The sequence below is a fragment of the Neolamprologus multifasciatus genome, chromosome 22 (assembly GCF_963576455.1).
Source record: "Neolamprologus multifasciatus chromosome 22, fNeoMul1.2, whole genome shotgun sequence".
Classification (NCBI taxonomy): Eukaryota; Metazoa; Chordata; class Actinopteri; order Cichliformes; family Cichlidae; genus Neolamprologus; species Neolamprologus multifasciatus.
Genome location: NC_140459.1, coordinates 27,113,945 through 27,139,915, shown reverse-complemented (window position 1 = coordinate 27,139,915; position 25,971 = coordinate 27,113,945). Strand labels below are relative to the sequence as shown.

Below are 25,971 nucleotides of genomic sequence, written 5' to 3'. Positions count from 1 at the left end.
CTTTTAACTATTTAAATTTTCAGCTTTTTCCTTTTACAAATTTAAAGTGAAAAAACACAAAACACTGCAAACCACAACACAATTAAATATAATTATTATTATTATTATTAACAAAGGCAATAAAAACAATACCTACAAGAACCTATGATAATAACAACAACAATCACTCTGGCCAAGACAGGGGAAAAAGGGAGAAAGGCGCAATGAGAACAGTAAGCATTATTAGGGTAGGGTAAATCTACAAGCTGGGTATTTAGAAAAACAGTATTTAGATGGATCGTAATAGATATAGTAGACTGAATAAACTTTATAGTTTTGAAATCAATCTAAAAACAAACTTTGCCACTTGATAGTGATCTTAGTATATACATGGAATTAAGAGAACTTTAGAGCTGAAGAAGCTTATCGGATGAGAGGTGAAACGTCTTCAAGAAACTTAAAGAAGTCCAGACGCATTTTCCCAAGTTCCTTAGACTACGTTCAACATCCAGCGGGCGGTACGTAAAAACCGTTCTAGAAATGTAGTCAGAGCGATTCTAAGGCTTTGTGAACTAGGGGGGTTAAGAAAGATATAGATTCACTAAAATGTCGCTTTTAGTTATTATAATGTTAAATTATTATATTTTAATTTATATACGTTATTTTACTTTATTCAGAATTAACCTGGCGGTTAACTTTCTTTTCTAGATTTTGGGGGGTTAGAATTAAGCATATTAGTGATCCACCTCCACCCTAATGTTCAAGAAATGGTTCAATCCTTGTGGTGGGGCGTGGTCTGCGGTGCCGTGCGGACGCACCTGCACGGCATCCGCAATCACCCCCGCCGTGTTAAAACACGGGGACTCAGGGGTTGGTGGTGTATGGTGGTGAGGTGTGTTCAATAAAATGGCTGTGAACGATACTCCGTGGTCCCGCCGTGCCTTATTCACGCCACAATCCTCTTTAGGCGGGAAAGCGTCATCCGCTTCATTATTTCCTTTTACGTCGACGCTTAACGGTCGGTTTGTAGGACTGAGATTTTTCTGCCATTTTTTAGCATAAACACCAAAGAGCAAAATGGTAAGAAACCTTGTAAAAGCAAACTTTTAGTAGTCAGTTACGGGCGATATGTTTCTTCCGCATTTTTTGACCTCCTCCCAGTTCTAAGGAGCGAGGAGGGAAGTGCGGCCTTTAACTGCAAAGTAGAAATGGGAAAATGATGTCTCTACACTGACATTTACTTTACTCTGTGATAGTTATGCAAGAGGTGTGGTTTAAATATATAAATGATTAGGGGGGGGGGGGGGGGGGGGGGGGTTATTGTGTTTTAGGCTTAGTAAATGTCCTGTAAATGGTGAGCAGATCCGATATGGGAAAAAAATAGTGGTTGAAGTGTGAACGGAGAAATTTGTTTTGTTCAAGATCACTTGAATATTTGGTTTCGTTAAAGTGTTTTTTCAGGTGTAAAGCTTTAAAGCTGTTCTTAAGAGTTTTTGAGTATTAGTGTTTAAAAAAAAAATGAAGGCACTGACACCTTGTCTTTAAACAGCTCATGTACTCTTTATTAAGCAGCACCTTAATAAAAGAAAGTGCTGATATTGAAAGAACAGAACTACAAAACAAAGTGGTCATGTCTCCATGTTACTCTCACATAGCATTAAAACACCACATTTTCAAACATTTATTTAACCCTCTGATGCATGAATTATGAAAGCCTTGGTCAAGAATTTTTTCTTAAGTGCTTTTATTCTTCTCAGGACATGAAAAAAAAATGTTCAACTCTTTTTTTCCAAAAATATGTTTTTTTTATAAAGTTATAGACTTGTCCACTCCAGTGGACTACATGCGCCCAAGCACTTAGCATGAAATACTGTGAACTCATTGTACAAATGAATTATCTTGTGTTCTATTGTAAATATACAAGCACTTGTTTGCTTGTATGCTTTGAAAAACATCTCAGCAATTTTTTGGAACTTTCAACTCTTATAGCCCCAATGTTTAGGCGTAAATAACAAAACCAATCAACAGTTCCAGCCGTGAATCCTACACCTGAATATGGCAAACTATCTCCAACAAGAGAAACATTTTTGAGCCTACACAATTCTACAACGATGCAGGACAGTATTACCAAGCGCTTATTAGCATGCTGGAAGAACTGACATCTTAGTCTCTGCATCTCTGATGTTCATCACACCTAGGCTGTGTGAAAGTTTGCAAAGCATCCAGGGCACAATGGCACACAGCATTGCATACAGATGTATTTGGTCTTCCGTGTGCACGCAACATCATGGCATCTGTTTGCATTTTTCACCTCGATCAGTTGGGGCAAGTGATATCCTGTGGCAAACCTGACCTCACGGGCTACTTTGCTGACTGCTCTCCGCTTCACGGGTTGTGGGGTCCCACTGGGTCTTCCTCTTTTGCATTGCTGGAGGGTGCCACTATTTATCAGTGCACGAGCCACAGATGCTTTGAAGAGGAGTAGTCTCATCTTTTCCAAACCAGACATCTGGTAGAGGCGCCAGGCATTTACAATGGTCACATCCAAAAAATGAAAAAACACTCGGATGTACCACCTCTTGTTTCGACGTCTGTGGGGGTACATTGCCAGACATTGGTCAACAAGATCAACCCCACCCATGTGTTGATTGTAAAGGGCCACAGAGAAGGCCTTTTGGACCATCATCATCCTTTTTTCCTTCTTGACCCATCTGTTGGCTAGTGATGGGTCGTTCGCGAACGAAAAGGCTCTTAGAGCCGCCTCTTTGAAGTGAACGACGGGAGCCGGCTCCTTATCGCGAGCCGTCACGTGGGTTTTTTCTCTCTCGCACTTTTTTTCGCTTCACTCTGCACGCGAGCCTTGTGCTTTACGCTGGGCAGAGGGGGGAGGGGCGGTAGTTACTCAGTAGCACAGGAACAGAGCGGGAGGGAGAGAGAGAGAAAGAGAGCCAGGGACAACAACTTCACATTAGAAAGGTAAAGTAATCATCCACAACTATTTTCGGTTGCAGATGTAGAAAGTTTATTCATGCAGGCCCATATGACAGAGAATAGGCATCTTCTTTTTGTTTTCATATTTTAATTTATATTTAATTGTGTTGTGGTTTGCAGTGTTTTGTGTTGTTTCATTTTAAATTTGTTTAAAAGGAAAAAGCTGAAAATTTAAATAGTTAAAAGTTGAAATGTGAATAGTTAGTTTTTGTATTATATGATTTATTTATTACATTTTATGTGGAGTGAATAAATAAAAGTATATTTACGGTGGCCCCTACAGACAAAGCACATACAAACTTCAAATCACGTACAAACTCCGAAGCACGTAAAAACACGTAAAAACTCCGAAGCACGTAAAAACTCCAAAGCACGTAAAAACTCAAAACACGTACAAAAGACAACAGAAGTGCTCCAGGATGCTAGGGCGCAGTGTTGAGCTTTTGTTACCTAGTGGCTACACAAGCCAGCAAGTACCAACGACCGGATTTGGTGTGTGGTAATAACAGGTAAATTAACATTTGTTTTAAATTATTTGAATATATATGAGTGCCTGTGTATAAATACACAAACAATACACACATGCTTTCAATTGTGTAATTTAAGTGATCTAGTAGCTCTGCTTTGGAAGTTCAGTTCATGCTAGAAATGTGTTTTGGAGTTTGTAGTGCTTTGTCTCTAGGGGCCACCGCATATATTTATATATAAACATATATAAATAAAATGACTTTTTTTTTTACATTAGTAATTCCTTTTGTGCATAATTTTATATTATTGTTAATAATAAATTAATTAAAGCAACAAAACAACCTGAAGAGCCGGTTCGCAGCCGAAAGAGCCGGTTCTCTAAAAAGAGCCGGAAATCCTATCCACCATCACTATCCACCGTGTCCTTTTCATGCTTTGCCTCTACAAGCAGTGAAATGCCGTGTCTATTACACATTTGGTGTGATACTTGTTGTACAGACAGCAGTAGTCTTACTTTGTTCCTAACAAGGTAAAAGTCTGTTTGTATGAAACACAGCAGCAGTGGTGACAGCAGGGGAAAAGATCACTTTTCTACACGATTAACAGTTGTTGTGCAAATTAACTGTAATTAGCTTTTTTTTAACTAGCAAATTTTTTGATTGTGTTTAAAGTATTCTCTTTCACTCCATCTGCATTGTTTCCACTGTGACATAGCGTCTTTGGTGTCAGTGCACGTCTTTGTTTATTTTTATTCAGATAGCAAGGAAACGTCTTTGTGCAGAATCCGTGCACCAGCTCTCATTTACTGTTTTAGCTGTTGGGTGGTTGTCGAAATTTTGTAAGGTTTAACCTGATATTCTGGCGTTTTGAGCAAAATGAATTTATATTTAAAAGTCAATTCAGGATTTTAATGAATCAATACCATGTTATGCAAGCTAGAATTTATTTTAATCGAAAAATCAATAATCAAAACCCACCCCTAGAAGGTACTAATGGAAAAGGGCCATCTTAGTCATCCTGGCACCTGGAAATGAAACCCTTTTGTTTGGGGAATGATGAGGTGAAACTTTTCTGTCCTTATTTCTTGTGAAGTGTGAAAATGTTTCACTCAGTACAGTGCACTCCAGCTGTGAGGCTCCAGCTGCTGTTATGCAGCTGATGAATTGGTAATTGTGCACTGACTGGTCCTGGTATTCTCCTAACCCTAAAGCTGTTGCTGCTGAGAAAAATGTAATTTACACAGCTGGAGAAGCAATGTACAGGAAGTACCTCCCCACTCTGCTTTTTCTGATTTCACAGTAGTCCTCCAGTCTGTCTCCCAGTCATTCTCATACATAATCTCCATAATGATGTTGGTGGTACAGGACCACTGTTTTATCTACTCAGACAATCACTATCAGACACGTAGTAGTAAACAAAACTAAAGTAAACAAAATCAAACATCAACATTTTTATGTATTTCAAGATTTTTATTATTTGTATTGTAATGGCTGATGGATGGTGAAGACTTTGCAATATAACTGTTGTTGTGAATATTTTCACAACAACAGTTATATTTTCACAACTGTTGTTGTGAAAAAAAAACCCCCAACAATCAAATGATCCCCTATGAGCAAGCACATGGCGACTGTGGGGAGGAAAAACTCCCTTTGAACAGGAAGAAACCTCCAGCAGATCCAGGCTCAGGGAGGGGCGGCTACCTGCTGCGACCGGTTGGGGGGGGGGGGGGGGGGGGGTGTTATTTATATTTTACTGCTGTTAATATTTCCACGTCTCTGATAAGCGTGGTGCATAAGGTGCAACAACCCTGTATTATTTTTCAATAATGGGGGCACGCTGAGTTTTCTGTGGTTTAACAGGAAGAGAAGGGGGGGATGGAAGTAAATTTTTATTCGTGTTTATGTCCCACGTCTCTGATAAGCGTGGTGCGTAAGGTGCAACAAGCTTGTATTGTTTTTCAATAATGGGGGCACGCTCTGTTTTTTGTGGTTTAACAGGAAGAGAAGGGGGGGATGGAAGTAAATTTTATTCGTGTTTATGTCCCACGTCTCTGATAAGCGTGGTGCGTAAGGTGCAACAAGCTTGTATTGTTTTTCAATAATGGGGGCACGCTCTGTTTTTTGTGGTTTAACAGGAAGAGAAGGGGGGGATGGAAGTAAATTTTTATTCGTGTTTATGTCCCACGTCTCTGATAAGCGTGGTGCATAAGGTGCAACAAGCTTGTATTGCTTTTTAATAATGGGGGCACCCTCTGTTTTTTGTGGTTTAACAGGAAGAGAAGGGGGGGATGGAAGTAAATTTTTATTCGTGTTTATGTCCCACGTCTCTGATAAGCGTGGTGCATAAGGTGCAACAAGCTTGTATTGCTTTTTAATAATGGGGGCACCCTCTGTTTTTTGTGGTTTAACAGGAAGAGAAGGGGGGGATGGAAGTAAATTTTTATTCGTGTTTATGTCCCACGTCTCTGATAAACGTGGTGCATAAGGTGCAACAAGCTTGTATTGCTTTTTAATAATGGGGGCACGCTCTGTTTTTTGTGGTTTAACAGGAAGAGAAGGGGGGGATGGAAGTAAATTTTTATTCGTGTTTATGTCCCACGTCTCTGATAAGCGTGGTGCGTAAGGTGCAACAAGCTTGTATTGCTTTTCAATAACGGGGGCACGCTGTGTTTTCTGTGGTTTCTCAGACACGGGAGAGGGTGTCGGAATGAATTTTTTAGCATTAGCTGGCGAGTCTTTCGCTACAGACACAAGCCTGTTTGATTTATTAACAAACAGGCATTCCGTTTTAGGTGTTGTTTGTTCTGAGCAACGGAAGAAACCAACCCGATCAGTATTGCCAGCCTCACCCCACTCCCGACTTACCCTTTGTTCGTCCTGCATTCTCTCTCTCTTTAGTCGGATTGTGTGCTCCCAGCCGTTGTGGAGTGACTGGAGCGTTGCAATCCTTTTTCCCTCGTCTTTGACGCGTTTTTTCTCTGTTTTTGTGGCTTCTTTTTCAGCCCGCAACTCTTCAGTTGTGCGAACCTTTGCACGGGAAACGCGATCGTTAGCTCTGGCATAAATGTGAGACATATTTAATAAAGGTTGATTTTCAGCAGTATTTTAGATTTTCAGCGATACTTTAGACGGACCAACTTTGAAGTTCACTGGTGTAGACTGTCGCTAAGGCTCAATTTAGGCTATTTGGAAGCTCCTTCGAAGCACCTTTGTTGTGACGTTGCAAAGGCCTTTGATCTGTCCGAGCTTAAGCCCCGCCCCCGACTCTGTTGTCTGTGACGGTTCTCAGGCTGTGGCAGGGTCTGCACGCTTGAAGTACGCGCACTACGCGTACTACGTACTACGAGAAGTGCGGAAGTGAGAGGCTTGTGAAATGGGACGGTCTAGTCTCCGTCGCGCTTCCAAGGTTGCCTAGCAACCATGATACTAACCGCTGGAAACGTGCCATACAACTTTGTTTGACAGAAATGAAGGAGAACATATTTTGTTCATTTGTTTGTTTGTTTCTACAAGAGCTTTGTGTGATTTGATAAGTATCTGAGACTGAGACCACAAGACAGTAAAACATGATTTTTGGGCTTCATTTCTGTACTGAACAGTCATTTAAGATTAGTTAGTAAATAACAATTAGCTAATGTTGTTCATATCACTTTGGTAATGTAAATATAATATGGCCAATATTATAGTTATTATATTAATCATTATTAGCTATTACAGCAGTGAACATGAACTCTGTGTCAAATACTGAGCCTCAGTACAGATTCAAGTTGCAGTTATTTATATAATATTGGATTGGATTGGATTTATATAGCGCTTTTCAAGGCACCCAAAGCGCCTTACAATAGCTTCATAGAACTGAAACAAACATTTATTTTTAGCTCCATTCTGCTGCTGATACATACAAACCGGATTGCAAAAAAGTTGTTTTTATTTTTAGGATTATTAGGAGTCCTTGGCATTTTTAAATACATCAAAAACATGTGACTTTTCAATGGAATGACTGCTTTAATTTATTTATTTTGGATTTTAGGGTGTATCTTGTGATTTCTTTCTTTCATTCCTTTTCTCATTTGGTAGTGCATTTGGTATAAAGGTATCTGTATTCCTGTATCCTCTTCCTTGTTGCTCGTTTTCCTTCTTTTGTTTTGCACCACATTTCCTGCTTACCTTGCTGCTTTTTTCTGTCCCCAGCAGTGACACATGAGATCAGGTGTTCACATTTTTATCTGATTTGTACATATAGTGTGAAACAAAAGCATATAGAGATAGAAGTTAAGGAATGCAACACAGCTTTAATACACACAAGGAAGAAGAAAATGACACCTTTTGCTGATTTTCTCTGTCATGAGGATAGTGACTAATTCTTTCCATCACTTCGGTAGTTTTGAGCCAATCCTCGTGCCAAGCCCTCACACTATAGAAAGGTTTGCACTGGCTCAGTTTAAGCTGGATCCTTTGATTCTCTTGGGCAATTCTGAGCATTTCCAGCTGCTGATTTTTGTTCCCAAGGCTATATTGAAGAGAAAGAAAGCACAATTAAGCCGCCTTATTTCTTTGAAAACCCTATTGTTCTGACACAGTTATTACAAAACTTAACTGACCTTTTCTTTTCATAGAAATTCCAGTTGTCGACTCTTCCAGGTGTGCTCATAATATGTGATATACTCTCTCTAAGCCTATTGTTTCTCTCTGAATCTCCAGCATCCTCAGCGTTTCAGTCTTAATTCAACAAAAAGTGATTAGAAACAGTCACATATATAGGAGGTTATTCTAACTACATGTATGTAAAAACAGTGTTTTAGTCACTCTAAAACCTGGTCCTGCTACCTACCTGGTCAGATGGAAAACTACTGACTGCCTCATCTTGGTTGTGGCCAGTGAGCATTGGGACAGCAGGATCGACCAGGTCAAGTGGCTTCCAGCGCTTCTTTTGTGCCTGGGATCTTTATTTTTTCTCGGCATCTGGTAGAATGTAAGCAGAAAAACAGAATATTAATTGTTGGCATTTCAAGCATGTGATCAGACCCAGCTTTCATTTTAAGTCAATCATAATAACCAGGTAGCTGCATTGGTAGCCAAAGACTTTACAACTGAAGTAAATGGACAAACAGCAAATGAATCAAAAATTCTGATGTATACCAGCAATTTTTTATTTTAACCCTCTGATACACAAGATGACTACAAGAACAAAGAAAATCTCTCTTCTCTTTAAACAGACATATTGATAGTGTCACTACCCGGTCTTAAGGCTTTGTTAAGTAAAGTTCCATAACAGTTTGTATATTGTAATTGGGAAAGTGATTACCTTGAAAGTTGGGAGGCAGATTTGTTGACGACAGTTACTCCGTTTTGGTGTACAGTAATTGGGAAAGTAATTACCTTGCAAAGCTGGGAGGCAGTGTTGTTGCTGGGGCGCTGGTAGAATGCCAGCAGCAAGCAAACCCAGATGTTCACAGCTCCTACTTAACACCTTAAACTTTGCAAACAAATCTTACAAGAACATTTGGCAAAGTGATTGGCTTGCAAACCTAGGAGACAGTCTTGTTGCCCACAACAGTTTTGTTATAGAGTAATTGGAAAATTGGGTACCTTGCAAGGCTGACAGGCAGTCTCGTTGCTGGGAGGCGGTCTTGTTGCTGGGAGGGGCGGTCTTGTTGCTGGGAGGCAGTCTTGTTGCTGGGGCTCTGGCAGAATGCCAGCAGCAAGCAGACCCAGATGGTAGTGATGGGATTTCCGGCTCTTTTTAGAGATCCGGCTCTTTTGGCTCGGCTCACTAAAAAGAGCCGGCTCTTTCGGCTCCGAACCGGCTCTTCAGGTTGTTTTGTTGCTTTAATTAATTTATTATTAACAATAATATAAAATTATGCACAAAAGGAATTACTAATGTAAAAAAAGTGGTTTTATTTATATATGTTTATATATGGCCCCTAGAGACAAAGCATGTACAAACTCTAAAGCATATACAAACTCCAAAAAGCACATACAAACTCCAAAACACATTTCTAGCGTTAACTGAACTTCCAAAACAGAGCTACCCAGATCACTTAAATTACACAATTGAAAGCATGTGTGTATTGTTTGTGTATTTATAGACAAGCACTCATATTTATTCAAATAATTTAAAAAAAAATTAATTTACCTGTTACTACCACACACCAAATCCGGTTGTTGATACTTCCTGGCTTGTGTAGCCACTAGGTAACAAAAGCTCAACACTGCGCCCTAGCATCATGGAGCACTTCTGTTGTCTTTTGTACATGATTCTGAGTTTGTACGTGCTTCTGAGTTTTTACGTGTTTTGTAGTTTGTACGTGCTTCTGAGTTTTTATGTGTTTTGGAGTTTGTACGTGCTTCTGAGTTTTTACGTGTTTTGGAGTTTGTACGTGCTTAGAAGTTTGTACGTGTTTTGGAGTTTGTACGTGCTTAGGAGTTTGTACGTGTTTTGGAGTTTGTACGTGCTTCTGAGTTTTTACATGTTTTGGAGTTTGTACATGCTTAGGAGTAGGGATGGGTACCGGTATCCGGTGCCATGATGGCACCGGTTCTGACATAAACGGTAGTAACCAGACCGAAAAGCAGCGCACATTTCGGTGCTTTATTTCGGTGCTTTTTTTTCCTGAGCTGTGGTACACTTTCTTCTTCCTCACATTTATATTGGCGGTTGGCAAACAACTGAAAGGTGCATTACCGCCACCAACTGGTATGGAATGATACACTTTAGATTCTAGCCAATCATTTTACGTTTCCGGATAGTAGGCGGGTCCATGTACGTACGTTCTTTTAGAGCAGAGCTACAGATTAAAAATGCCCAAGGCGAAGCGGTCAAAAGTCTGGCTGTACTTCACAGCAAAATATGCAAACTCAGCAGCCTGCAACAAGTGCTTTAAGCTGATACTGTCAAAGAAGGTAACACCTCAAATCCGATGAAACACCTGGCGATGGATAGCGTTTTTTTAAAAAGCCGAAAAATGCGCCGTATTTGATAGCTTGCTGCAAGACCTCACACCAGCGCATCTACTGCGGGTGGGTTGCCTGTTATCGGACCCGGAGTTAGCAACATCCCCCAAAAACCCGAAGAGGAGAGTCCTGGCCCCTAGCCCTGCCAGTGTAGCAGAAATGATGACGGATGATGATGGCAGCAGCAGCCGTTCTTCGGCTTAGTAGGCTAACCACGTTATTAAATTAATGCATGTAGGTGAACTAGCAAACACCGTCATAGTTACATGCAGCTGTCTTCTTGTTTGATGGCAGATACTCCCTTCACCCTGGCCAAAAAGGCTAAAATGACCAAAGAAAAGTGGAAAACAGCTAAACATGAGAGGTTTTTGGACAAAGTTTGTGTTTTTTCCATTGATTAAGCACTGCTTCCAGCCAAGAGTGATACCATAAATCCCCTATAGCTGCAGAAAAGGCTAACATTGTTATCTTTTTACAAAAAAACAGCTGAACATAAGATGTTTTTGGACCGATTTTGTGTTCTCCATTCTTTAAGCACCGGTTTGAGCACCGTTTAAGCACCGGCACCGTTTCAAAAGTACCGGTTTGGCACCGGTATCGGATAAAACCTAAACGATACCCATCCCTACTTAGGAGTTTGTACGTGTTTTGGAGTTTGTACATGCTTAGGAGTTTGTACATGTTTTGGAGTGTTGAGCTTTTGTTACCTAGTGGCTACACAAACCAGGAAGTACCAACGACTGGATTTGGTGTGTGGTAATAACAGGTAAATGAACTTTTTTTTTTTAATTACTTGACTATATATGAATGCTTGTGTATAAATACACAAACAATACACATATGCTTTCATGCTTTCAATTGTGTAATTTAAGTGATCTAGGTAGCTCTGTTTTGGAAGTTCAGTTCATGCTAGAAATGTGTTTTGGAGTTTGTACGTGTTTTGTCTCTAGGGGCCACCGCATATATTTATATATAAACATATATAAATAAAAATGACTTTTTTTTACATTAGTAATTCCTTTTGTGCATAATTTTATATTATTGTTAATAATAAATTAATTAAAGCAACAAAACAACCTGAAGAGCCGGTTCGCAGCCGAAAGAGCCGGTTCTCTAAAAAGAGCCGGAAATCCTATCCACCATCACTATCCACCGTGTCCTTTTCATGCTTTGCCTCTACAAGCAGTGAAATGCCGTGTCTATTACACATTTGGTGTGATACTTGTTGTACAGACAGCAGTAGTCTTACTTTGTTCCTAACAAGGTAAAAGTCTGTTTGTATGAAACACAGCAGCAGTGGTGACAGCAGGGGAAAAGATCACTTTTCTACACGATTAACAGTTGTTGTGCAAATTAACTGTAATTAGCTTTTTTTTAACTAGCAAATTTTTTGATTGTGTTTAAAGTATTCTCTTTCACTCCATCTGCATTGTTTCCACTGTGACATAGCGTCTTTGGTGTCAGTGCACGTCTTTGTTTATTTTTATTCAGATAGCAAGGAAACGTCTTTGTGCAGAATCCGTGCACCAGCTCTCATTTACTGTTTTAGCTGTTGGGTGGTTGTCGAAATTTTGTAAGGTTTAACCTGATATTCTGGCGTTTTGAGCAAAATGAATTTATATTTAAAAGTCAATTCAGGATTTTAATGAATCAATACCATGTTATGCAAGCTAGAATTTATTTTAATCGAAAAATCAATAATCAAAACCCACCCCTAGAAGGTACTAATGGAAAAGGGCCATCTTAGTCATCCTGGCACCTGGAAATGAAACCCTTTTGTTTGGGGAATGATGAGGTGAAACTTTTCTGTCCTTATTTCTTGTGAAGTGTGAAAATGTTTCACTCAGTACAGTGCACTCCAGCTGTGAGGCTCCAGCTGCTGTTATGCAGCTGATGAATTGGTAATTGTGCACTGACTGGTCCTGGTATTCTCCTAACCCCAAAGCTGTTGCTGCTGAGAAAAATGTAATTTACACAGCTGGAGAAGCAATGTACAGGAAGTACCTCCCCACTCTGCTTTTTCTGATTTCACAGTAGTCCTCCAGTCTGTCTCCCAGTCATTCTCATACATAATCTCCATAATGATGTTGGTGGTACAGGACCACTGTTTTATCTACTCAGACAATCACTATCAGACACGTAGTAGTAAACAAAACTAAAGTAAACAAAATCAAACATCAACATTTTTATGTATTTCAAGATTTTTATTATTTGTATTGTAATGGCTGATGGATGGTGAAGACTTTGCAATATAACTGTTGTTGTGAATATTTTCACAACAACAGTTATATTTTCACAACTGTTGTTGTGAAAAAAAAAACCCCAACAATCAAATGATCCCCTATGAGCAAGCACATGGCGACTGTGGGGAGGAAAAACTCCCTTTGAACAGGAAGAAACCTCCAGCAGATCCAGGCTCAGGGAGGGGCGGCTACCTGCTGCGACCGGTTGGGGGGGGGGGGGGTGTTATTTATATTTTACTGCTGTTAATATTTCCACGTCTCTGATAAGCGTGGTGCATAAGGTGCAACAACCCTGTATTATTTTTCAATAATGGGGGCACGCTGAGTTTTCTGTGGTTTAACAGGAAGAGAAGGGGGGGATGGAAGTAAATTTTTATTCGTGTTTATGTCCCACGTCTCTGATAAGCGTGGTGCGTAAGGTGCAACAAGCTTGTATTGTTTTTCAATAATGGGGGCACGCTCTGTTTTTTGTGGTTTAACAGGAAGAGAAGGGGGGGATGGAAGTAATTTTTATTCGTGTTTATGTCCCACGTCTCTGATAAGCGTGGTGCGTAAGGTGCAACAAGCTTGTATTGTTTTTCAATAATGGGGGCACGCTCTGTTTTTTGTGGTTTAACAGGAAGAGAAGGGGGGGATGGAAGTAAATTTTTATTCGTGTTTATGTCCCACGTCTCTGATAAGCGTGGTGCGTAAGGTGCAACAAGCTTGTATTGTTTTTCAATAATGGGGGCACGCTCTGTTTTTTGTGGTTTAACAGGAAGAGAAGGGGGGGATGGAAGTAAATTTTTATTCGTGTTTATGTCCCACGTCTCTGATAAGCGTGGTGCATAAGGTGCAACAAGCTTGTATTGCTTTTTAATAATGGGGACACCCTCTGTTTTTTGTGGTTTAACAGGAAGAGAAGGGGGGGATGGAAGTAAATTTTTATTCGTGTTTATGTCCCACGTCTCTGATAAACGTGGTGCATAAGGTGCAACAAGCTTGTATTGCTTTTTAATAATGGGGGCACGCTCTGTTTTTTGTGGTTTAACAGGAAGAGAAGGGGGGGATGGAAGTAAATTTTTATTCGTGTTTATGTCCCACGTCTCTGATAAGCGTGGTGCGTAAGGTGCAACAAGCTTGTATTGCTTTTCAATAACGGGGGCACGCTGTGTTTTCTGTGGTTTCTCAGACACGGGAGAGGGTGTCGGAATGAATTTTTTAGCATTAGCTGGCGAGTCTTTCGCTACAGACACAAGCCTGTTTGATTTATTAACAAACAGGCATTCCGTTTTAGGTGTTGTTTGTTCTGAGCAACGGAAGAAACCAACCCGATCAGTATTGCCAGCCTCACCCCACTCCCGACTTACCCTTTGTTCGTCCTGCATTCTCTCTCTCTTTAGTCGGATTGTGTGCTCCCAGCCGTTGTGGAGTGACTGGAGCGTTGCAATCCTTTTTCCCTCGTCTTTGACGCGTTTTTTTCTCTGTTTTTGTGGCTTCTTTTTCAGCCCGCAACTCTTCAGTTGTGCGAACCTTTGCACGGGAAACGCGATCGTTAGCTCTGGCATAAATGTGAGACATATTTAATAAAGGTTGATTTTCAGCAGTATTTTAGATTTTCAGCGATACTTTAGACGGACCAACTTTGAAGTTCACTGGTGTAGACTGTCGCTAAGGCTCAATTTAGGCTATTTGGAAGCTCCTTCGAAGCACCTTTGTTGTGACGTTGCAAAGGCCTTTGATCTGTCCGAGCTTAAGCCCCGCCCCCGACTCTGTTGTCTGTGACGGTTCTCAGGCTGTGGCAGGGTCTGCACGCTTGAAGTACGCGCACTACGCGTACTACGTACTACGAGAAGTGCGGAAGTGAGAGGCTTGTGAAATGGGACGGTCTAGTCTCCGTCGCGCTTCCAAGGTTGCCTAGCAACCATGATACTAACCGCTGGAAACGTGCCATACAACTTTGTTTGACAGAAATGAAGGAGAACATATTTTGTTCATTTGTTTGTTTGTTTCTACAAGAGCTTTGTGTGATTTGATAAGTATCTGAGACTGAGACCACAAGACAGTAAAACATGATTTTTGGGCTTCATTTCTGTACTGAACAGTCATTTAAGATTAGTTAGTAAATAACAATTAGCTAATGTTGTTCATATCACTTTGGTAATGTAAATATAATATGGCCAATATTATAGTTATTATATTAATCATTATTAGCTATTACAGCAGTGAACATGAACTCTGTGTCAAATACTGAGCCTCAGTACAGATTCAAGTTGCAGTTATTTATATAATATTGGATTGGATTGGATTTATATAGCGCTTTTCAAGGCACCCAAAGCGCCTTACAATAGCTTCATAGAACTGAAACAAACATTTATTTTTAGCTCCATTCTGCTGCTGATACATACAAACCGGATTGCAAAAAAGTTGTTTTTATTTTTAGGATTATTAGGAGTCCTTGGCATTTTTAAATACATCAAAAACATGTGACTTTTCAATGGAATGACTGCTTTAATTTATTTATTTTGGATTTTAGGGTGTATCTTGTGATTTCTTTCTTTCATTCCTTTTCTCATTTGGTAGTGCATTTGGTATAAAGGTATCTGTATTCCTGTATCCTCTTCCTTGTTGCTCGTTTTCCTTCTTTTGTTTTGCACCACATTTCCTGCTTACCTTGCTGCTTTTTTCTTGTCCCCAGCAGTGACACATGAGATCAGGTGTTCACATTTTTATCTGATTTGTACATATAGTGTGAAACAAAAGCATATAGAGCATAGAAGTTAAGGAATGCAACACAGCTTTAATACACACAAGGAAGAAAGAAAATGACACCTTTTGCTGATTTTCTCTGTCATGAGGATAGTGACTAATTCTTTCCATCACTTCGGTAGTTTTGAGCCAATCCTCGTGCCAAGCCCTCACACTATAGAAAGGTTTGCACTGGCTCAGTTTAAGCTGGATCCTTTGATTCTCTTGGGCAATTCTGAGCATTTCCAGCTGCTGATTTTTGTTCCCAAGGCTATATTGAAGAGAAAGAAAGCACAATTAAGCCGCCTTATTTCTTTGAAAACCCTATTGTTCTGACACAGTTATTACAAAACTTAACTGACCTTTTCTTTTCATAGAAATTCCAGTTGTCGACTCTTCCAGGTGTGCTCATAATATGTGATATACTCTCTCTAAGCCTATTGTTTTCTCTCTGAATCTCCAGCATCCTCAGCGTTTCAGTCTTAATTCAACAAAAAGTGATTAGAAACAGTCACATATATAGGAGGTTATTCTAACTACATGTATGTAAAAACAGTGTTTTAGTCACTCTAAAACCTGGTCCTGCTACCTACCTGGTCAGATGGAAAACTACTGACTGCCTCATCTTGGTTGTGGCCAGTGAGCATTGGGACAGCAGGATCGACCAGGTCAAGTGGCTTCCAGCGCTTCTTTTGTGCCTGGGATCTTTTATTTTTTCTCGGCATCTGGTAGAATGTAAGCAGAAAAACAGAATATTAATTGTTGGCATTTCAAGCATGTGATCAGACCCAGCTTTCATTTTAAGTCAATCATAATAACCAGGTAGCTGCATTGGTAGCCAAAAGACTTTACACTGAAGTAAATGGACAAACAGCAAATGAATCAAAAATTCTGATGTATACCAGCAATTTTTTATTTTAACCCTCTGATACACAAGATGACTACAAGAACAAAGAAAATCTCTCTTCTCTTTAAACAGACATATTGATAGTGTCACTACCCGGTCTTAAGGCTTTGTTAAGTAAAGTTCCATAACAGTTTGTATATTGTAATTGGGAAAGTGATTACCTTGAAAGTTGGGAGGCAGATTTGTTGACGACAGTTACTCCGTTTTGGTGTACAGTAATTGGGAAAGTAATTACCTTGCAAAGCTGGGAGGCAGTGTTGTTGCTGGGGCGCTGGTAGAATGCCAGCAGCAAGCAAACCCAGATGTTCACAGCTCCTACTTAACACCTTAAACTTTGCAAACAAATCTTACAAGAACATTTGGCAAAGTGATTGGCTTGCAAACCTAGGAGACAGTCTTGTTGCCCACAACAGTTTTGTTATAGAGTAATTGGAAAATTGGGTACCTTGCAAGGCTGACAGGCAGTCTCGTTGCTGGGAGGCGGTCTTGTTGCTGGGAGGCGGTCTTGTTGCTGGGAGGCAGTCTTGTTGCTGGGGCTCTGGCAGAATGCCAGCAGCAAGCAGACCCAGATGGTAGTGATGGGATTTCCGGCTCTTTTTAGAGATCCGGCTCTTTTGGCTCGGCTCACTAAAAAGAGCCGGCTCTTTCGGCTCCGAACCGGCTCTTCAGGTTGTTTTGTTGCTTTAATTAATTTATTATTAACAATAATATAAAATTATGCACAAAAGGAATTACTAATGTAAAAAAAGTGGTTTTATTTATATATGTTTATATATGGCCCCTAGAGACAAAGCATGTACAAACTCTAAAGCATATACAAACTCCAAAAAGCACATACAAACTCCAAAACACATTTCTAGCGTTAACTGAACTTCCAAAACAGAGCTACCCAGATCACTTAAATTACACAATTGAAAGCATGTGTGTATTGTTTGTGTATTTATAGACAAGCACTCATATTTATTCAAATAATTTAAAAAAAAATTAATTTACCTGTTACTACCACACACCAAATCCGGTTGTTGATACTTCCTGGCTTGTGTAGCCACTAGGTAACAAAAGCTCAACACTGCGCCCTAGCATCCTGGAGCACTTCTGTTGTCTTTTGTACATGATTCTGAGTTTGTACGTGCTTCTGAGTTTTTACGTGTTTTGTAGTTTGTACATGCTTCTGAGTTTTTATGTGTTTTGGAGTTTGTACGTGCTTCTGAGTTTTTACGTGTTTTGGAGTTTGTACGTGCTTATGAGTTTGGACGTGTTTTGGAGTTTGTACGTGCTTAGGAGTTTGTACGTGTTTTGGAGTTTGTACGTGCTTAGGAGTTTGTACGTGTTTTGGAGTTTGTACATGCTTAGGAGTTTGTACGTGTTTTGGAGTTTGTACGTGCTTCTGAGTTTGTACGTGTTTTGGAGTTTGTACGTGCTTTTTCTCTAAGGGCCACCATATATATACTTTATTTATTCACTCCACATAAAATGTAATAATTAAATCATATAATACAAAGAACAACTATTCACATTTCAAATTTTAACTATTTAAATTTTCAGCTTTTTCCTTTTAAATAAATTTAATGTGAAACAACACAAAACACTGCAAACCACAACACAATTAAATATAAATTAAAATATTAAAACAAAAAGAAGATGCACATTCTCTGTCATATGGGCCTGCATGATTTCTGAATCCTTTATCATCTGCAACTGAAAATAGTGGATGATTACTATACCTTTCTAATGTGACGTTGTTGTCCCTCGCTCTCTTTCTCTCTGGCTCTGTTCCTGTGCTACTGCGAGTGTAACTAACGCCCCTCCCCCCTCTGCCCAGCGCAAAGTACAGGCCGCGCATGCGGAGTTTAGCGGAAAAAAGGGCGAGAGAGAGGGTGAGAGAAAGAAAAAAAAAAAAACCCTGAATAAGGAGCCGGCTCGCATCGTTCACTTCAAAGATTCGGCTCTAAGAGCCATTTCGTTCGCGAACGACCCATCACTACTTCTTATAACCCAGGCCATCTTTATATAGAGTAAAAAATTTTCTTTTTTTTTTCAGATCCTCAGAGAAATCTTTGCCATGATGTGCCATGTTAGACTTCCAGTGACCAGTATGAGAGAGTGTGAGAGAAATAACACCAAATTCAACACACCTTCTCCCAATTTGCACCTGAGATCTTGTAACACTAATAAGTCACATGACACCAGGAAGAGAAATGGCTAATTGGGCACAATTTGGACATTTTCACTTAGGGGTGTACTCACTTTTGTTGCCAGCAGCTGTGTGGTGAGTTATTTAAAGGGGATGGCAAATTTAGACTTATACAAGCTGTACACTGACTATTGTATTGTATTGTATCAAAGTGTCATATCTTCAATGTTCTCCCATGAAACGATACAATAAAATATTTACAAAAATGTGAGCGGTTTACTTACTTTTGTGAGATACTGTATATATGTACATATAATAGATACAAAGTAAGAAAAAATCAGTTGCATAAAGTGTTAAGAAACTATTGGCAGAAAGATGTTATCTCAGTTGCGCAACCTGACAAATTACTTTTCAAAACTACAAATCCTCAATTTAATGCTTTAAAAAAAATTTTTTAGCAGTGAAATGATGTGTAATTTCAATTCAGCTTTACTGTCATTTCAATCATGGCGGAGTCTGTGCAATAGTGCATAATAACACTGTGGGTCAGTATTATCACCATTTTTGCTAGTACATACTCATATGGTAGCAAACTGTCAATCACAAGACAGGCCTGGCCTGAATCAGACTGAGCTTTATCATGCTGTTTGATTCTAATAAGAAAAAAAAATTCAAAATAAACATCATTTTGTATTCACTGTGATGCGAACCTCACAACTGAGGCCGTAAATCCAGAAAAGTGTGTACACGGACATAAATCAAGGGCTTGAAATAAAATGTTTCCCTCTGCTGTTACTGCAGCTTACTGTAACTTTGTCTCTCCAAAACGTGAAAAGGACATGGTGGACCAGTGTGTTTATTACATGCTTTCTTACTCATCATTTGTCTCAGAAATATTAATTTCATATACCAAAGCATATTATTTTGTGCTTATTTTCTATGACTTTTATAGTACTGGCAATGTCATGTCACTGAGATAACCAAGAGGAGCCTTTCTTGTTTTTCTGTAGGAACACTTTCTTTTGTTTGTTTTCAGGATTATGGAATCATTTATTGAGTATTGGTCTTATATGGAGCCATTTAGCTGTGTAAACAAGCAAGTGGTGGGAACTGTGAGCTTTATCAAATCCTGTGTGTTCATGTTGACTATTAGATTTGCTGGCTTAAGCTGTTAGTACTGGCTAGACTAACTGAATGTGAACTGACAGGCCTATACATAGTCAGTCACAAGCTGGTTTACATAAGGTAAAGAGGTAAACTGTGTTGCCTAGCTAACGTGATTTTAATTTTTGGTTATTATGAGTTCACTTGGTGAGTTTTGGGTTTGTTGCTCATGTCATGAAAAACACTTTGCAACAACTACACATCTCTGGGCACTGAAAATGTCTGCTGCGTCTGACATATGAGCTACGATGATGTTTGATTCAGGCTAATTTACAATATCACAAGAAATATGACTGAGTGACCAATAAAATTACAAAAGCATTATATAAATGCAAGTATATGACATTATACTTATCCTCTTTGTTTCTAGCAGCAATACCAACAGGTACCCTCATTTTGTATTGCTCATTGTTAATACTTTAAGCTGTGGCAAGATTACTACGACCCTGGAGCTGAGCAGCATATTACCTAACACCCGCATTAAAAAAAGCACTGTTATGGCTTCTGTGGTTGTGCAAGTATTGTTACAAATTCACTCAATGAATAGAGAAAGGGTTTAATACATGAAAGACATTTCACATTGTTACATACAGAACAAAAATTGACTATTTCTGCCTCCAGAGATGCTTATTTGACTAATCCCACTAGTTTTCCTCTTGGTCAGTAGCATTATCATCTCCCACAAACACCAGCAAAAACCTCCCTTGCTTTGCACTTATGTGACATTCATAATCATTTCTTTAACATTCTAAAGGCACGCTTAATCACTGCCAGTAGTGGTTACAGTAAAGGTATATACCTGAAGAATACAAGGGTACAAAAACAAAAGGAAAAAACAAAACTGAACCGAAAATGATTTTCATTATATATTAAATCCCTTATACAAAAAAAAATCTAGCTCGCTTAAATACATTAAATACATATTCCAAAGTGCTATGATGCTGAAACTTGTGATGGCACAGCAACAAAAAATGAGGTTTAAATCTTAGACTGGCAGTCGACATCAACATTCCAGTGTGTCCTCAGAGCTTTAAAGCCTACATGCAGAAACCTTCGAAGACTCCGCACACTGTGCTATTATTTGATGGAGTAACCTTCAAGGAAAACTCAGCCTTCAAGGTAACTAAAGAAAAAAAGCCTACCAAGGCACAAAGTGAAGGTCTGAAATACTGCAGCTCTCTGGCAAAACTATATTATAATATGACTTAGTTTTACTGTAGTGTTTAAACAGGAATTATGTTAGGGGGCATTATTTTGCACATTATTTGCACCTGAATTTGCAATTTGCAAAATAATTACTTGCACATTGCACAAAATCCTCTCCAGACATTGCTACAAAAATATCCTTACAACATGACAATTTAACAAAGTACATATCATCTGTTTAAATAACACTACTGTAAATTGACAGAATAACATGTAGGCAATCATTTTTTACTTTTAATGCTCTTCCTAAACTTACAGAATTGTACTCTTTTAAATAAAGCACCAGGCTTTGTTAATACATGAAAATTCTGTGTTATTCAGAAATAATCCATAAGAATATAAAAATTCTAATATCACTGTTTATCCCTCTTGCAATTTGCTACCTATTTATTTATTTATTATGCTGCAAAAATAATCAGTTCCCTTTCTATGAAAGGAGTGACACTAAAGGAAGGCTTGTATGATTATTTGGACTTTAATTTGAAGTCCAGCACTTGTTTCACTTTCCTCAACATTAAAGCAGCAATTCCAACACACATAATCAAAGTGACCACATACAGCCCCACAAATATAACAGCATCACCACTTCCGTGCAGACTTGAGTACAACTTCCTGCGGCCCACAAAGTCCAGGTAGGAGGCGTGGATCTGACACAGGGTGCAGCAAGATAAGAAAACGTGGAAGATTTGATGACTCTGTCCCACAAAATCGCACCGCCCGGGGAAACAGCGCTCCAGCAAAGGGCAGGTGAAGAAGAAGGCACAGCTGAGGAAGAACGCCACCTGGCCAAAGTGGTAGATGATGGCTGGATCACTGCTGGACCAGAAGAACAGTCTCTTGGCCACTGGACTGATGTCCCAGGAATAGGCGAGTGCTGAAGGCACCACCTGGCACACCTTACGCACCCACGTTGGTAGGCTGTGGTTGCAGTATTTGCCGTAGCAGCATCCCAAACATGAAAGGCAGCTGAGGATTGTGGTGGTGGGCATGAAGATACCACTCACCAGTCCATGGACGCTTTCATCAACAGCATAGTAAAAGTGGACTACAGCGCTGCCGTACTGATACTGCGCTACCCCTACGTAGTCCAGAAAGTAGAAGCAATAATGAGCAAGGTCAGACTTTCCTCCCAGTAAGTGAGCTACAACACTGAATGCAGAGTAGGTCAAAGAGGACAGGACGAGGATGAGCAGGGGCCACGAATGACGGTCACTGATAAAGTCCACAGTCTCAGTAAGCTGGCACAATTTAATCAGCAACACTAAAAATGCCACCAGGTGAGTCCAAATGTTTAAGGTTTCATTGTGGCGCTGAAACAAGGACAGGAAGTAGTAGCGCCAGTTTTGGTTGAGCGGACGATAGCCGGTGCAGACGTAGCGTTCCCGGAAGTAGGAGGGAACCTCGGTGTCTCTGACGGTGCCGGGCATGGAGGGTGCAGTGTCAGTCAGCAACTGGGGAAACTGCCGGATCTGCTGCAGACTGATGAACACTCGGCCGATGCTCTCCATCACAGTGGTTGCCATGATTGTCAGTAGCTGGCTGATGCACACTGGGTAGTTCCTGCAGATAAGTTTTTAAGAGTTAAAACCCACAAATTTGTTTTATTCTCAACCATTTCATTATGCTCCAACAACAGTGATATACATTGGCAAAGCAGGCTGTTGGGATGATTCCAGGGATTGTTTGAATAGATCTTTTGTGGATTTAAAGCAGAAAGCACAGTTAGGCAGTTCTTCTGATGTAAAGTATAATATTACAATACCATACATTCCATACATACCAAACATTACATAACATACATACCAAACATTACATAACATACATACCATACATACCATAACATACATACCATACATACCATAACATACATACCATACATACCATAACATACATACCATACATACCATAACATACATACCATACATACCAAACATTACATAACATACATACCATACATGCTTCCACTTGTCTTTGCACTAGGATGATGTCGGCGTAAATGTGCAGTCATATTCGTTGTGTTCCCACTAGTGCTGTCAGCGTTAATCTGAAATGACGTTAACGCCACAACACGGCAAATCTCCGTTAACGAGCTACCGCGGATCGCCCCGTGCGTGGGCTGGACGGCGTCAACACATTAACGAGCTAACTGCGCTAACGCAGTAGTTCCCACCCATGTAATTGAGCATTGCGTGGCACATCCGACATACTGTTTTACTTTTGTCCATTACCTTCAGGGTCATACTTCACATGAAGACCAAAATAGTTCCAAAGGCCAGATCTGAATGAGGGTGGGGCATAGCTCATAGCTGAGCATAGCTTCTGTCTTGCTAGCTTGCGCTGCGCTCGGTGGATCTGCGCTCGACAGTGCAGCCTAGGCGGAGTAGTCGAACGCAGATCCACTGAGCTCTCAACACAGATAGCATCATCAGAAAAAAAAGTTGATAAAATAAATTAAAAATTTGTATTGTTCGATACATATGCGTACCGAACCGAAAGCACTGTATCGAACGGTTCAATATCGATACGAGTATCGTTGCACCTCTAGTGTGAGATATATATATATATATATATATATATATATATATATATATATACACACACACACACACACACACGCAGGGTCATACTTCACATATAAAAAACACACACAGCAGTTAGCTTTTGTTCACTGGTGTTATGATATCAAATTGTTGAACTCTGATACTGAACGAATAAATTCTCACATGACGGGAGAATGTAGTCTAGCTGTTTATCAGGAGAAAGTGGGATTTTTATGATGCTCGTGCCTAATATTAGCTTCCATAATGTTAGCCTAGAAAAAGTTTTTGCTGTTCAGCCAGCTCTTGGCAGCGGCTCATAGACGGGAGAGCTGCATGTCTAATCTGCTGACACTGAGTAATTGTAACAATATTGGTATAAATGAGCATGTTCATGATTGTTTTTGAGTATAAACATCTAGAAATGCTTCCGGAAGTGTAAACATGTTTTGGAGTGTGCCGACTTCAGTTCAGGAGATAAGGGCCAGCAAAGAACAGCATGGCATCTATCTCTTTTTACTTCTTTGGTCAACAGGAGCCCTTCTCCTTTTATTTAAGTCTTCCTCGACTACAAGTCAATGCCTATGACTTATTTTCTCCTCCAGCTTCAGTGTTTCATCTATTTCATCTATAAACTTAATTATAAGTTTATGAGCATCCGTCTATTGTTGAGTAGATTACAGCAGGTCTCTAACATCTCCCACTCCCCATCCTTTTGTTGCTAACGTTCTCCAAAGTCCCAGAGGTTTAAAGAAACAAACCACTGTGTCTCTTGGAACGTCTACTATGAAGCCAGGGAAAGGCAACAAGCACAGGCCCTCTACTTGTAAAAGCTTCAGTTAGCTGCTCCCTTATTTGCAAGGGGTCATCCATAGTAGGATGGGCAATGTTCCCTCTAATTTTTCATGTGTCTGAGCGAACACACAAACTCCCTGAGCGATCCCTTGGACCACTGTGAGCGACAGCAGATGTGTGCACTGTGGTCACGCCAGCATCTAATCCATCCAAGTTACATGGTTTATTAAAATAATCAAATAACAGCATTTACATTTCTGTTAGACTACTTTTAATTAACTGCTTTAGCCCACTTACAATGAAAAAAAAAAATCTTGTTCATGACCTGTGTAGTATGTTAACACTATTGGAAGTAAAAATAACTTGAACTCCATTTTGAAAAAACACAACTTTCTTTTCTTTTTTTCTAAAAAAGCTCTGACTTGTATTATGGGTCTGGAAGAGAGTCCTATAACTGTCTGTCTGCAAAATACAGTATAATGACAATGTTGGGCAATTAATTATATAGTTCTGCTCGCAAAATTTCAAAATCCCTGTAGCCCTTCGGCAGGGACTCTTCAGTTTTGGTGTAGCCCAAAATAATTTAGTAGCCCGAATAAAAAAGAGAGCAATTTTTTGATTGATGTTTTTGTTTCCTGTTTTGTTTCCGTTACAGTATTATACATTAAAGTATAATATTGTAAAGGAACACAAACATTAATCAAAAAATTGTTGAAAAACAAATTACAAACATTGTATAAAAATTACAATCATCAACTCAAAATACTTGTTCTAATTGAACAGACATTTCTATGAACTTGTAAGAACTGTGTAGGACATGAATCAGTCTGTGTCAATCCTGAATTTGAAATTTCCACTGAAGTCACCGGTAAGAGGCAAGTGAACCAAGATCGTGGCCATTTGCTTTTTAAGTTGCAAGACTGCTAAATTTTGCCAGTGGTAGTTCCATCTTTGCAACATAGTACGCTGGTCTAAAACAGATTTTTCAGGTTTCTTTTTAGTATGTTATTTGCAATTGGTGTTTGTTCTGGGAAAGATATTGCAGACTGAGCACTAATGCATTTCTTGCATTTCTCATGGTTCTAATGGGGCCTTTCTTAAAATTACTGGTCCCAGTAACAAAGGCGCTTGTCGACTCAGAAATCGAGGGAAAACCAAACAACACACCCGGCAGAACATTATGTTATTTACACGGGTGCACAAAGAGTGGTCCGCATGTGTGCATCGCTGTCAAAATAAAAGACGTCGCACCAGATAAGAAGTTGCAACGTCAACGCGCGTTGCGTCCATATAAAAGGCAGTGTTTTTGTCCGCTAGAGTGGGATTTTTCACGCACAATGCTGCAGCCACATCTCAGTGCGTTCATCTTTGTTTAAAAGCCAGCTCACCCTCCTGCAACCACTTTTCCGAGAATACGCGCTTCTTTTGTGGTTCGGACTCCTTCTGACTATTTCTTTGGAGGTGGAGGAACACCAAAGTAACTGCTTAAGGGCTTCTTCGACATCTTTAAGAGTTTCTAAAACAAATGTCCTGTCCTCCTCCAGAAAATCTTATGTACGCAAACACGCGTTGCAGCTTCTATCTTGTGCGCTCTTTTTATTTTGACAGTGAATGCGCACCTGCGGACCACTTATGTGCAGCCCTGGTTATTTAGCTCATCATATTGCAGCCAGCAGAAATTCTTTTGTCCATGAAACCATAAAGCTGCATTTATAGTCTTGCCTTATAGTCTGATTTGTCATAACTTTTCGTTTTGTGGTAAGCTTTTCTTTGGCTGTCAACTCTCTCACATGTTTAAGCTTGCTGCGGGAGATTTCACTTGTCATGTTTGCATAGTAAGCTAACGATTGATAAGACGATGTCA

At 39.7% G+C, this 25,971-nt stretch overlaps 2 protein-coding genes across 5 annotated transcripts in view; both read right to left on the bottom strand.

Annotated features, from left to right (window-relative positions):
• Positions 1 to 5,172: 5,172 nt before the first annotated feature.
• LOC146493646 (uncharacterized) lies at positions 5,173 to 7,613 on the bottom strand. The gene is made up of 2 exons (XM_085148891.1): positions 6,572 to 7,613; positions 5,173 to 6,464 (listed from the first exon to the last, which is right to left on the bottom strand). The coding sequence occupies exon 2, from the start codon at positions 6,318 to 6,320 to the stop codon at positions 5,337 to 5,339; it is 984 nt and encodes a 327-aa protein (XP_085005017.1). The 5' UTR covers positions 6,321 to 6,464; positions 6,572 to 7,613; the 3' UTR covers positions 5,173 to 5,336.
• Positions 7,614 to 10,207: 2,594 nt separating this feature from the next.
• Positions 10,208 to 25,971, bottom strand: part of paqr7a (progestin and adipoQ receptor family member VII, a) — a 33,661-nt gene continuing 17,897 nt past the window's right edge. For 3 of the 4 annotated variants that reach the window (XM_085148843.1, XM_085148842.1, XM_085148844.1), the window contains exons 2-4: positions 15,958 to 22,335; positions 15,727 to 15,845; positions 10,208 to 15,635 (exon numbers count right to left, since the gene is read on the bottom strand). In XM_085148843.1, coding sequence (XP_085004969.1) covers positions 21,240 to 22,298 — 1,059 coding nt within the window. In that variant the 5' untranslated portion in view covers positions 22,299 to 22,335 and the 3' untranslated portion in view covers positions 10,208 to 15,635; positions 15,727 to 15,845; positions 15,958 to 21,239. Of the gene's footprint in view, positions 15,636 to 15,726; positions 15,846 to 15,957; positions 22,336 to 25,971 lie in introns of those variants that run through there. The other variant, XM_085148841.1, reaches the window with a different exon arrangement.

What these genes read in the sequence shown, in the direction of transcription:
- LOC146493646 (XM_085148891.1), bottom strand. Translation starts at nt 6,320, where the DNA reads ATGCAGGACGAACAAAGGGTAAGTCGGGAGTGGGGTGAGGCTGGCAAT.